This window comes from Erinaceus europaeus, chromosome 4 (assembly GCF_950295315.1).
Source record: "Erinaceus europaeus chromosome 4, mEriEur2.1, whole genome shotgun sequence".
Taxonomy (NCBI): domain Eukaryota; kingdom Metazoa; phylum Chordata; class Mammalia; order Eulipotyphla; family Erinaceidae; genus Erinaceus; species Erinaceus europaeus.
The window spans coordinates 105281481-105295646 of record NC_080165.1 but is presented as its reverse complement, the minus strand read 5'-3'; the positions used below and the strand labels follow the sequence as shown (position 1 = coordinate 105295646).

General features: G+C 49.2%; 1 protein-coding gene across 2 annotated transcripts in view; it reads right to left on the bottom strand.

Moving 5' to 3' along the window:
• B4GALNT3 (beta-1,4-N-acetyl-galactosaminyltransferase 3) overlaps positions 1-14166 on the bottom strand; it is a 105644-nt gene that overhangs the window by 9701 nt on the left and 81777 nt on the right. For both annotated transcript variants that reach the window (XM_060190325.1, XM_007526261.3), the window contains 8 exons: positions 13846-13923; positions 3863-3958; positions 3635-3725; positions 3287-3387; positions 2947-3014; positions 1396-1474; positions 1229-1295; positions 401-544 (listed from right to left, as the gene is read on the bottom strand). In XM_060190325.1, the coding sequence (XP_060046308.1) occupies positions 401-544; positions 1229-1295; positions 1396-1474; positions 2947-3014; positions 3287-3387; positions 3635-3725; positions 3863-3958; positions 13846-13923 (724 nt within the window). The remainder of the gene's footprint in view (positions 1-400; positions 545-1228; positions 1296-1395; positions 1475-2946; positions 3015-3286; positions 3388-3634; positions 3726-3862; positions 3959-13845; positions 13924-14166) is intronic.

Below are 14166 nucleotides of genomic sequence, written 5' to 3'. Positions count from 1 at the left end.
TATCCAAAATAAATAATTAAGTAAGTAAGTGAATGAATGAATAAATGAATGCAAGAGGTCCCGAGAGTCTAGCTCTAGCACCTCAGCAGGAAGTGGTTCCCCTTGCTGAGCTGGGAGCCCATTCAGAGCTGTGCTGAGTGACAGCAAAGCCAGGGTGCCTGGTGCTAGTTCTGGCTCTCAGTGATGGCTCCATGTGCTTGTGTCTGCTCTGTCATGGTCTATGTGTCATGGCAGGGCTGGACATGCCTTCTTGCACTGTCCTATACCCATGCTCTGTTTTCTATTTGGAAGGGAGGAAACAGTTCTGACATGGAGGTGAAGGAGAACTGACAGGCCCTGTCTTACCCAGGACACCCAGGGACCTGCTATCCCAAAGAGGGGGACATGGGGCAGGGCCTACCTTGGTAGATGGTATCCCGGGGGTCAGGTCGCAACATATCGATGGGGGGCTGCTCGTCTGCAGGGAAAGGGTCTGGGGGCCCCTCGTGGCTGGCTGCTGTCTGGGGGATGTGACCCACCTCATCCATCCTGAGCAATGTCTCATCTGGGCCATGATGGGATAGGATAGGGCACAGTGAGGCCTGAGGCCCAGCCCTGAGTCCACTCCTAAGTCCAGCCCTGAGTCTAACCACAGCCCAGCCCTGAGTCTACTACTAAGTCCAGCCCTGAACCCAGCCTTCAGTCCAGCCCTGAGTTCAGCTCTGAGCCCAGACCTTCCTCTGGGGCCAAATGAGACTTGGCAAGGCTTCTAGAAACCCTAATCTAATAAATCACTGCTCCACCTATCCAACTGTGCTAGAGGTCTCTCTCTAAATAAACTTAGAAGAAAAAAAAGGAGGGGCCAGTAAATGGTGTATGCAGTTGAGCTCACATTATCAAGTGCAAGGATAGAGCCCCCCTCTACTCTCTGCCTGCAGGGAGGACACTTCAGTAGTGGTGAAGCAGGGCTGCAGGTGTCTCTTTCTCTTTACCACTCTATCTCCCCTCCCCTCTCAATCTGTTCAAATAAAATAGAAAGAAAAAAAGAATAGGAGGAAGAGGAGGAAGCAGTGCAGTTCAGGAGGTGATAACTCAAGTGATACTCTGGTTCTCTGTCTGTCTCATAAATACATCTTTAAATAGCATATCTCCTGTGTTCTACCCCATGTCTTGGACCCCCTTGGTGCCCCAGTCCCATGTGTTGCTCCCCCACCCCCGCCCGCCACCCCGGGGACCTGAGCCAACTCACTGGTGAAGAGGGACAGGGATGGGGAGTCGATGATGACAAATGTGGCTCCAGGGTCATCACGCCGCCACTGGAAGAGGAGAGGGAGGATGTAGGAGCAGCCAATAGGGGGCAGTCAAGGGGGAGGATGCCTGAGGGGGGTGGGGTGGGGTGGGGTAGTGACCACTCACCGCCACCTCCACGTGGTCAGTGCCCTCCTCATTCTGCTTGTGCAGCACCTCGAAGTAGTACCTCCGTGAGGCCGACAAGCTGCAGGCACAGGCATAGGCTGGTTGTGTGCACCCTGGGGTTCCCCTACAACCCAACTCCCAGCTTCCCCTTCTTCCTCAGCCCCAGGATCGTGGCTCAGCACTGTCTGGGGTCCAGTGCTACCTGCCTCTCACTGACATCGTGGTCTCAGTCTCCCAGAAGATGAGACAAGGGTGGGGGGGGGGGGGTTCAGGGACCTGGGTTCGAGCCCATGCTCATCACCTGCAGGGGGGAAGCTTCATAAGTAGTGAAGCAAGTCTGCAAGTGTCTCTCTTTCTGTCTCCCTCTTTATTTCCCCTACCCTCTCAATTTCTCTCTGTCCTGTTAAATAAAATATAAATTTAAAAAAGGAAAAATGGCTATTGGGAGCAGTGGATCTGAAGTGCCAGTGGTAATCCTGGTGGAAAAAAAAAGAAAAAGGAGGATGAAGGCCGAGGCGTCACCTGCCCAGCACTGATGCGATGCCCACTGTAGGTAAAGGCCCAGAGGCAGAGACCCCACTGATGACTTGCCCAGAGCCACCCAGGCTACAAGATTGAGACATGGGGGCTATGACAGGGAGCCCTGATCTGTTAGCTACCAGCAGCATCATATGTCATGTAAGGGTACACAGTCAGCTCCTGACAAGGGACAGGGAGGGACTGACTCCCCAGCCTCACCAAGGAGCCACACATGGCCTCGCCTGTACGTGTGTCCACTAGGTGGCACTCTGAGCTAAGCTAAGCTTCCCCATTTATCAATGCTACATTATGTTTCCCTATTTATAATAATAATATTCTGCTGTTATCATTTTATCCAGGACACTGCCCAGCTCTGGCTGATAGTGCTGCTGGGCACTGAACCTAGAACCTCCAGCCTCAGGCAGAAAATAACTCTACTATCTCCCCAGCGCCAAGATTTAACTTTTCTGAATAGGAAACCCATTTCTTATCCTCCAGCTCACCCATTTTTCTTTTCCTATATGTGTTTAACAGACCCGTGCTCAGCTCTGGCTGATGGTGGTACTGGGGATTGAACCTTAGAGACATCAAGGCTTCAGAACCATTGTGCTGCCTTCCAAGTACCTTCCCTACCCAGGGGTGACTGTGACTTACTCCAGGGCATGTGACTGTGGATGTAGGGGCCTGGAAAGCAGGGCTGGGGGGGGGGGCATGTCTGGGCTTTTCCCATCCTGAGTGTCACCCCAAAGTCGTGTGACCTTCACTCGCTCACACACTCTCTGAGACCCAGCTTCCCCCTCTAGAAAAAGGAAAGATGAGCCACATGATGTCAAGTCAAAGATGTTACTGAGCAGAGCCCATGGTGACTGGGAACTGTGGGTGTCTGGGGAGGGAGGGCAGGTGTGTGGCCCTGGGCTCTGAACCTGGGACTAGACCTCAGCACCCAGGCAGAGCAGAATTGGAGGGATTGGGGTTCAGGGTTTAGTTACAGTTCTGTGATGCCACCAGCATAGTAGGACATACCCCACTCACCTCACCGGCTTGGAAATTTGACTCCGAAATTTCCCAAACTCTCCGGGTGCTGTCCACTCTCTCCCAGTCTGTGGGGAGGGTGAGGGAGGGAGTGAGCCTGCAGCAGACCCTTGCTCCCCCTGCACGCCTGCTTCCTGCTCCCACACCTGGGACACTGGAGGAGGGGGGGACAGCCAGAACCACCAGTAGCCAATGACAGCCACCTTGCCAGGGTCAACTCCTATAGGGCCCTAGCTCTCCTTACCTCATCCCACTTGCCCCCTTACCCACCCCTCCTCACATCCCTCACTCGCTCCCCCACCCTTGCCCCTCATCCCCTCCCTCCACCTGCCCCCCCCACCTGGCCCACGCTCGCCAGCAGCCGGAGACCCGACACCTGTTCATCCCGGCTGAGCCAGAACTCCGCGTTGTCATCCGAGGCCACAGCAAACTGGACCTTCCCTGGGCAACAGGGCCAGTTTGGGGTGTCAGCACAGAAAGTGAGGGGAAACCTCCCATGGCTTTGGGATTGGGGGCTGATGTGGGGGTTCCCAGGACATTGGAGGTGGGAAGACCAGTCCAGAACTGCAGCTCAGGAACACAGGGGTGACACAGGAGCCTGCGCCCAGCCTGACTCAGTTTCTGTTTCCCCTCTCCTGACAGAGCTTGCCATGCCCAGGGTCCCCTGGAGGCCTGGTCAGGGGCTCACCGTCTGTGAAGGGGTGCAGGTAGCCAAAGATGCGGAGGCCATAGTTGGTCCATCGGGGGGACACAGCCAGCTTCCTCAGGGTCGTACGGGTCTAGAGGGGGCAGGTGGGGTCAGACTTTGTACTCCCTGGGGCCGGGGGCCCAGAAAGGGAATAGATAGTGGGAAAGCATGGGGGGAGGCCCTAGGGTGAGGGGGATGCAGAGAATGAAATGACATGGGGGCACTCACGTGGGGGTACAGTGGGAAGTGGAGGTTTCGACGCAACTGCTGGATGGAGCCGCCACACCAATCTTCAAACACATGCAGGTTGGCTCGGCCACGGAACTGGGGGGGCAGAGGGGATGAGAGGGGCCCCAACACTGCCCACAGCCCAGCGGGAGGCCACCAGGGCACTCCACCTCTTGGGATGACCAGGCACCAGACTCCAGACCATCCTGCACGTTTGCCAGGTCACCTCCATCGCCTAGCTGCTAGGGCCTGGCCTCCTCAGCTACTCACGTACACATGCACACTGAGACACACACTCAACACACACACTCATACACATACTGCTTTCACACATACCCATGCACTCACTCACATAGACACTTACACAGGCACAGTCACATAAACGCTCACAAAGACTTGTGTCAACGCGCACACATGCCCTTCAGCGCAGGAAGGGGCTGGCTCAAATTTGGGGGTGGGGAGGAAGGGGCAGGACAGAAAGGCAGAGATAACAGAGGAGGCCAGGAGGCACTGAGCTGGGGTTTCAGCTAAAGTTGTCTCCCCTGCAGCCCCCTCCCCACCGCCCAGGAGACAGAGAGCCCCAGCTGTCCTAGAAACCTTATCTGGCTGTAGGTGTTGGTTGCCTTGGGAAGTGTGGCTGGGGAAGCTCTGGGGAGGAGGCAGAGGGGCCCCAGAGGCAGACTGCAGGGATAAACATGGGTGCTTAGGCTTTGGGGCACTCTAAAATGGAGCTGTGGGTGTTCTCTCCTCCTTAACCCTATGACTGCTGGGGGCAGCAGTAAACGGAGAGGGGGCAGAAGGCAGGGTGAACTCCTCCCCAGAGCCTGTTTGAGGCTGTGGAGGAGGGACCTTAATCACTGCAGGACAAGCAGCCCCTACCCCCAGACCACCAGATCTCAACACTCACTGTTTTGAGGACAGCAGAATGGAGGATCACCCCAGGCAATGGGGATGGACGGAGGACACACACACACACACACACACACACACACACACACACACACCAGAGGTGCAGGGGGGTGGTGCTGGGAGAACTCCCCATGGCTATGAAGATGGGAGGCATGACTGTGGGTTGACCCCAAGCCCCCAGCATCCAGGGAATGTCAACCCGAAATGGGGTTCACAGAGACCCAGGTGAACTGGTGGCTCCCAGGAATGTAATTGTGTGTTTGGGGAGGGGGGGGAGTAGTGAAGGCTCCCTGGGGGGAAAAGGGACTTTGTCTGGCTGGGAAATTCCTTAATCCACTTGCCAGGACTCTGCATCCTGTCATCCATTCTACCCTCACTCTGCCATCACTCACTGTTTCAGGGCTGGGGCTGAGGGCCAGGAGGACATGGGTCTTCCCAGTACCAGGGCAGCTCATGGTCAGTTTTTTTTGGGGGGTGCAGGGACTGCCCTCAGGGATAGTCTGGGTGTGGTCACACCTTGCCTGGGCTCAGGTCTCGAAACTTTACATCAGGCTCAACCTGACGCTGTTGACTGGCTACGGAAGAAGGGCAAACGCTAGAAGAAGTGCATTCAGCACACATGAGAGGTCATTCTCTCACACAAAACACAAATGAGAGGTCAGCAGCCTGGAGGGGGTGCAGTGGGTAATGAATTGAGTTCTCCAACATGAGGTCCTGAGTGTTACATGTGCCAGAGTGATGCTCTGGCTGCCTCTTCCTCCTCCTCCTCCTCTCTCCCTCACAAATAAATAACTATATCTTTATAAAATAAAAATTAAAAAAGAACAAAAGCTTTTTGTACAATCTCTCTCATCAAAATAAATAAATGGAAGCCAGGTGGTAGGGCACCTGGTTGAGCACACATGTCACCATGCACAAGGGCCAGCGTTCAAGCCCCTGCTCCCTACATACAGGGGGGAAGCTTCATAAGCAGTGAAGCAGGACTGCAGGTGTATCTCTCTACCTTTTTTTTTTTTTTGCCTCCAGGGTTATCGCTGAGACTCAGTGCCTCCACTACGAATCCACTGCTCCTGGAGGCCATTTTTCCCATTTTGTTGCCCTTGTTGTTGTTATTGTTGCCACAGCTGTTGTTGAACAGGGCAGAGAGAAATCGAGAGAGGACGGGAAGACAGAGGGGGAGAGAAAGACAGACAGACCTGCCTTACCATTTGTGAAGTGACCCCCCCCAGCAGGTGGGAAGCCGGGGGCTTGAACTGGGATCCTTGGACCAGTCCTTAATTTTCACACCTTGTGTGCTTAACCTGCTGCACTACTGCCTGCCCCCCTGTCTCTCTACCTTGTTGGTATGCTTCTAATTCTACTTCTAAAAACCTCTTCTGTTTCATTTGGTTTAATCCCCCCTGCTTAACACTGCATTCTATTTACATAACCACTGTATTCTATTTACATAACCACTGCATGGCATTGGTTTAATCCCCACTGGTTCATGATGTGTTTTTGCTCTGCCCCCTCTCCTTGTCACATCCTGATTTTCACCAGTCACTTTTCTCTCCACCCTCTCTACGTCACATCCTGTTCACACCCTACTTGGGAAGTATATATATAAAGACAACATTGTTCGTTTTAGTTTTAGTTTTAGCTTAGCTTGGCAGAGATTGTGCTGCATCCTGCATTTTTTTTTTAAGTCAATGTCATACAAAAATTCAGTCGTTCAAATCACTCTCTTATGAGACAGATCTCACCATGTAGCATCATGAGTCCCCGGAGGGCGTCCTAGTCCAAAAAGCTCTTCGAAATTCCATTTAGGGTGCTTCTGACTATTCCTGCAGGATTGCAGATACCCATTTTTAAAAGTGTCTTCCCTAGGGGTCGGGCGGTGACGCAGTGGGTTAAGCGCATGTGGTGCAAAGCGCAGGGACCAGCCCTGCAGGAGAGTCGCTTCACAGGCGGTGAAGCAGGTCTGCAGGTGTCTATCTTTCTCTCCCCTTATCTGTCTTCCCCTCCTCTCTCCATTTCTTTCTGTCCTATCCAACAAAGAATTGCGTCAACAAGGGCAATAATAATAACCACAACAAAGCTACAACAAGGGCAACAAAGGGGGGAAAAAAAATGGCCTCCAGGAGCGGTGGATTCATGGTGCAGGCACCGAGCCCAGCAATAACCCTGGAGGAGGAAGAAGAAAAAAAAAGTGTCTTCCCATCAAAGAAAGAATCCAATCAGGAGAGTAGAACTAACCACATGTCTCCATTCTTGGGGACTGCCAGGGTACTCGAGAATGTTCCTCAAATTAGAGTAGTCCTTCTCAGCAGGAAACATGTGAGAAGTCCAGAAAGTCCCAGGGGAAATTTCCGTGCATATCCCAAGCTCTATGACAGTCACAAAGAACCAAATTGTGGCCTGGAGCAAAATGTAGTCCTTCTCCTCAGGAAACATGGGAGAGGGAATCCAGAAAGTCCAAGGAGAAATCTCATCTTCCAAGCTCTACGATCACGGCCATAAGAAACCAAAGTTCCTGGTCAGGGAACCGAAGTGTGGTCCAGAGCAAAATGTTCCAGAGACAGAGTAACTGTCTCATGATGAAACAGCAGAGGCTTTGGCAAACCTCTTCATAAGTAGAAAGGCAACTCATGGCGGATGGGTAGCCAAGTTTACTTATCTGGGCGATGGGCATGTTAGGTCCCACGTCGGTGCCGGTCCCTGTTTCAGGGCTTATGTCAGTGACTGTTCAGGCGCCATATGCCGGGCTGAGCTTCACTGACGGGAGACAGACGACCCGGGACTCATGGTTGAGCTGTACACAGTATCTCTTTATTCATGCAGGACGCAGCACAATCTCTGCCAAGCTAAGCTAAAACTAAAACTAAAACGAACAATGTTGTCTTTATATATATACTTCCCAAGTAGGGTGTGAACAGGATGTGATGTAGAGAGGGTGGAGAGAAAAGTGACTGGTGAAAATCAGGATGTGACAAGGAGAGGGGGCAGAGCAAAAACACATCATGAACCAGTGGGGATTAAACCAATGCCATGCAGTGGTTATGTAAATAGAATACAGTGGTTATGTAAATAGAATACAGTGGTTATGTAAATAGAATGCAGTGTTAAGCAGGGGGGGATTAAACCAAATGAAACAGAAGAGGTTTTTAGAAGTAGAATTAGAAGCATACCAACACTACCTTACTATACCCACTTCCTTCTCAATTTCTCTCTGTCCTACCAAATAAAGAGGGACAAATAGAAAGAGAAAGGAAGGGAGTTGGGCAGTAGTGCAGTGAGTTAAGCTCAGGTGGCGCAAAGCACAAGGACTGGCGTTAAGGATCCTGGTTCCAGCCCCTGGCTCCTCACCTGCAGGGGAATCACTTCACAAGCAGTGAAGCAGTGAAGCAGGTCTGCAAGTGTCTATCTTTCTCTCCCCCTCTCTGTCTTCCCCTCCTCTCTCCATTTCTCTCTGTCCTATCCAACAACGACGACATCAATAATAACTACAACAATAAAACATCAAGGGCAACAAAAAGGGAAAATGAATAAATAAATTTAAAAAAAAAGAAAGAGAAAGGAAAAAATACAAAAATAAATAAAGGGGTTCTGCTTTACTGAGCAGTTTCACATACACATGTCTACAACTCATCGCACCTCGCCACCAAAGTCTTTATACCATCACACCAAATGAAAACCTCTTTTGGAAGGTGGTGCAGAGGCTAGAGCTTTGGATTTAAAAGCATGATGTCCAGAGTTCAACCCTTGCCATTCCCTGTAACAGAGTGATGCTGTGGTTCTCTCACATAAATAAATAAATATTTTAAAAATAATTTTTCAAAAACCTTCTGTCTAAGCTCTCTTCTTCTCACTCCCCTCCTTTGATAACCACCTCTTTCTATAGAGTCAAGGGAGCAATCTGGGTACTAGGACTGTTGTGGGTTTTTTTTGTTTTTTTTTTTTGGCTAGTTTGTTCGTTTTAGTTCTCTGTATTTTGCACATGAGTAAAACCATCCCATGTAGCTGTGTTTCACTTATTTCTCTTTGCATAACTGCCTCCAGGTCTATCAAACACCTAAATATTTTCTTGAGAACTAAGAGTCAATACTATCAAGTTATATCTAGTGTGTGTCCATGGTTTTGTGTCAAGATATGTATATGCTTACCTCTACCCAGTACTGGCCACGACTAAGTGGAGAAGCATGTAACTAGTAAGGTAGAATGCAATATAGCAGACTCTTTTAAAATAGCTGGCTCAGGAAACACAAAGCAGAACTTGGACTAGAATTGGTGTATTACACCCAAGTAAAAGACTCTGAGGTTGGGGGGAGGGCTCAGGTAGGTCCTGGAACATGATGGAGGACCTAGTGGTAGTTAAACTGTTTTGTAGAAAACTGAGAAATGTTACTTGTGTATTTTACTGTTGACTGTAAGCCATTAATCCCCCAAAAGGAAAGAAAAAAATAGCTGGCTCAGGTGTTTTTTTTTTTTAATATTTATTTATGGGGGAGACAGACATCACTCTAGCACATGAAGTGTGGGACTTGAACTCATGTCTGAAAGCCCAAAGTTTAACCACTGCACCACCTCCCAGACTGCTTAAAAAATTATATACATAGGGGCTGGGCGGTGCTGCACCCAGGTAAGTAAGTACATAGTACTACTCACAAGGATATGAACAAGGACCTGGGTTTGAGCCCCCACTTCCCACCTGCAGGGGGTCTACTTCATGAGCAGTGAAGCAGGTCTGCAGGTGTCTTTCTCTCCCTCTCTCTGTCTACCCTCTCTAAATTTCTCTCTGTCCTATTGAATGAAAGGGGGGAAAAAAGTCACCAGAAGTGGTGGATTCATAGTGCCGGCACCGAACCCCAAGGACTGGAGGCAAAAAAAAAAAAAATAACAACAACCTCACACACCAAGAGAGGCGAGAGAATAGTTTGTTCATTAGAAAAATGGCCCTCGCTGTTGCCCAAGGGGAGTAGGTGGAGCCCTGAGCCACCATCTTTGAGGCACCTGCTCTCCCAGTGCTGTCTCAGGTGGGGCGAGGCATAATTGCCTGATGAGCTCACGAGCACAGGTGTGCCAGAGCTATAATCCATCCCTGCTCGGGGCAGTTTCGTGGTGTGGCTGACCCAGCACCTCACTCAGCATGATGCCATCACCCTACCCCACCCACCCTGTTCTCTACAGTAAATGGGAGGTGTGGGGGAGATGGAGATAGAATCTCCCAGGCTGAGGAATTAAATCTGTGATAGATATGGTGGCTCACCCCATGCCACCAGCCCCGGAAAGGAATGTGCATCCTCAGACCTTGGGGACTGAAAGACAGGAGGCCAAGGGCAATTTGTGGAACGGGAACCTGAAGTGAGAGCTTTTGCCCCCGAAAAGCATACCACTGTGGAATTGGAGTCCAAAGTCACCTCACTGAAGTGTAGCTGCTCCACAAAGAGAGAAAGAACTTGTTGACTGCCATAGAAATAAATGTTGTCAGGCTGGGCAGTGGCTCGCCTACTAGAGTGTACACATTACCACATGTTCAAGCTCCCACCCCCCACTGCCTTCCTTCTCAAGTTTTGTCTACTAAAAAAGACTCTTGTCTCATGGGACTGACTGGCCTAAGAAAGCTAATTTGGGGGACTCCTATCTTGAAGACTGGAAGAGGGGTTGGTGGCTAGAGTACTTCAGCAGATAGAACACAGGACTCACATGCCTGAGGCCCTGAGTTTGGTTTGATCCCCAGCACTGCCTGAAAGTGGACTGGCATGAGCACTGTGACTTTCCCAAGCCTTGCTGCCTTACCTCATAATATCTAGATGGCCTATCATAAAGCTGACAAGAGACACTACTCAAGGCCTGGCACATAGTAGGTCCACAGAAAATGAGAGATCTTCCAAAAGGAAGAAAATTTACTTTTTTCTCCTAATTAAGTGATTTTTAAAAATATTTATTCCTTTTTGTTGCCCTTGTTTTATTGTTGTAGTTATTGTTGTTATTGATGCTTTTGTTGAATAGGACAGAGAGAAATGGAGAGAGGGGGGAAGACAGAGAGGGCGAGAGAAAGATAGACACCTGCAGACCTGCTTCACCGCCTGTGAAGCGACTCCCCTGCAGGTGGGGAGCCGGGGGCTAGAACAGCGATCCTTAACGCCGCCGGTCCTTGCACTTTGCACCACCTGCGCTTAACCCACTGCACTACCACCCAACTCCCATTAAGTGATTTTTTTCCCCCACATTCCCTTTGAGTAAAGAAGAATCAAACCTAACAAGATCCAGGGGCAGACTGAGCAAAGCACAGGCTGGAAACAGGGCAAGAGCCTGGGTATAATAATTACCTCCAAAATATTTGCTGGTAAAGGTGTCTCAGGACAGAGTCCCTATACACTGTCTTATAAATAGACTCCCAGAAGCTGGCATGCTTCAACAGATTCACAGTTCAACTGGGAGGGCCTGAAGTGGGACCCCTGGACAGACTGGCAGTGACATTTCAGGACAGAATAATCAGTGATGTCTCTTTAGCCCTCATCAGGATTACCACCAATTCTGAGTCTCTGGTATTGGCCACTGGCCCTCCATCATGTACACTAGTGGCCACTCACCACTGCCAGAGTCCTCACTCGGGTGCAGGTCTCCAAGCTCTCTAGATCACACCACCACCACCATTACCAGCTGTTTCCTATCTGCAGTCTCTTATTCTCCAACCTATTTCTTTTAAATATATATATATATTTCCCTCCAGGGTTATTGCTGGGCTTGGTGCCTGCACCATGAATCCACCGCTCCTGGAGGCCATTTTTCCCCCTTTTTTTGTTGCCCTTGTTGTTGTAGCCTCGTTGTGGTTATTATTATTGCCATTGTTGATGTTGTTCGTTGTTGGATAGGACAGAGAGAAATGGAGAGAGGAGGGGAAGAGAAAGATAGACACCTGCAGACCTGCTTCACTGCCTGTGAAGCGACTCCCCTACAGGTGGGGAGCCAGGGGCTCGAACCGGGATTCTTACGTGGGTCCCTGCACTTTGCGCCACATGCGCTTAACCCACTGCGCCACCGCCCAACCCCCTTAAAAAATATTTATGGACAGATGGAATAGCTCACTTAGATAGGATGATGTTTTTTCATATGTATAACCCAGGTTCAAGCCAGGCCCCTATTGCATTGAAGGAAGCTTCAGAGCTTCACTCTCTCTGCCTTAGTAAAAATATTTATTGATTTATTTGAGAGACAGAACCAGAGCATGATCAAGTTCTGGATCTATACTTGATCTTAGCCAAAAGGCCAAGAAGCAATTGTCCTGGATCTCATATCTAAGGATCCAATGTCCAATCCACTGCACCATTTCCTGGGCCACTCCAACCTGTGTCTTTTTTTTTTTCCATTATTTCCTAATATTTTACTTATTTTCCTTTTTGTTGCCCTTGTTGCTCTTATTCTTGTTGTGGTTATTATTGTTGTTGTTATTGATGCTGTTGTTGCTGTTGACAGAGAGAAATGGAGAAAGGAGGGGAAGACAGAGAGGGGAAGAGAAAGATAGACACCTGCAGACCTGCTTCATTGCTTGTGAAGTGACCCCCTGCAGGTGGGGAGGCAGGGGCTTGAACCAGGATCCTTATGCCAGTCCTTAAGTTTTGTGTCATGCACTTAACCCACTGCACTACAGCCTGGCCCTTCCAACCTGTTTCTTAAAGGTGGGTGTTCTCTAGGATCATCTTTTCTCTTTCTATCATCCTAGTAGTCTCTGAATCATCTCACCCACCTCAGTGGCTTCTTTTTTTTTAATTTTTTCTTTTTTTAATATTTATTTATTTATTGCCTTATGCTGCCCTTGTTGTTTTATTGATGTAGTTATTATTGTTGGCATCGTTGTTGGATAGGACAGAGAGAAATGGAGACAGGAAGGGAAGACAGAGAGGAGAGAAAGATAGACACCCGCAGACCTGCTTCACCACTTGTGAAGTGACTCTGCAGCAGGTAGGGAGCTGGGGGCTCAAACCGGGATCCTTATGCTGGTCCTTGCGCTTTGTGCCACCTGCATTTAACCCGCTGTGCTACCACCCAATTCCCTACCAGTGGCTTCTTTTTTAAAAAAAATTTTCTTTATTGGGGAATTAATGGTTTACAGTAAAATACAAGTTTGCACATGCAACATTTCCCAGTTTTCCACATCACAATTCAACCCCCACTATGAAATTTTTATAACCACCATAAATCTCTAAGCGGTCTCTCAAATGATCAATTTTTCTTTCCTTTTTTTGCCTCCAGGGTTATTGCTGGGGCTTGGTGCCTGCACTATGAATCCACTGCTCCTGGAGGCCATTTTTTTCCTCTCTTGTTGCCCTTGTTGTTTTATCTTTGTTGTGGTTATTATTGTTATTGTTATTGATGTCATTGTTGGATAGGACAGAGAGAAATGAAGAGAGATGGGGAAGAGGAAGATAGACATCTGCAGACCTGCTTCACCGCTTGTGAAAACGACCCCCCTGCAGGTGAGGAGCCGGGGGCTCAAACCAGGATCCTTATGCCAGTCCTTGTACCAGTCCTTGTGCTTCACACCATGTGTACTTAAATGCTGTGCTACCACCCAACCCCCAATTATTTCTTTCTAATTAAAAATTTTTTTAAAACTTACTTGTTAAGGATATGTATATGTATATGTATATGTATATGTATATGTATATGTATATGTATATGTATATGTATATGTATATGTATATGTATATGTATAGTATATGTATATAGAGGGAATCAGAACCTCACTCTGGCACGTGCAATAATGGGGTTTGAACTCAGGACCTCATGATGGAGAGTCCAATGCTTTATCTACTGCACCACCTGTAAGAACTGTTTTATTTTTCCTTTAATTTTTATTTATTTATTATTAGATAGAGACATAGAGAAACTGAGAGGGGAGAGGGAGAGAGACCTGCAGCACTGCTTCACCACTCATGAAACTATGCATACAGGTAGGGACCAGGGGCTTGAACCCAGGTCCATGAGCCCAGGTCCATGAACAATGCAGTGTGCACTTAACCAGGTGTGTCACCACCTGGCCCCCCCAAACTATTTTTTAACTGTCTCAAGGAACAGGACAGAGACTCCCTCACCTCTGAGAGCCAGGGCACTGGCTTATTCCTCTTCAGGTAGCTGCTGTTACCATTCCCTCCTCGTGCCGAGTCTTGGTCCTGACAGAACAGTGAAGACAGGGCTCAGAGCAGATCTTAGAGTAATAGCAGAACTTGGGGGGCTTTGAGAGTCTCTGCAGTGGCCCGAGGGCTAGGGCACCATCCCCTCCCAGGAAGCCCACTGACCCTCTCTCCCTAGTCTCCTTGCTGTTTGTGTGCTCAGAGTGAGCTTGGACAAGTCTTTACTTCCCAGAATTTTCCTAAATGGAAAATTTCAGTTGTTCTCATGAGACCAGGGTCTCC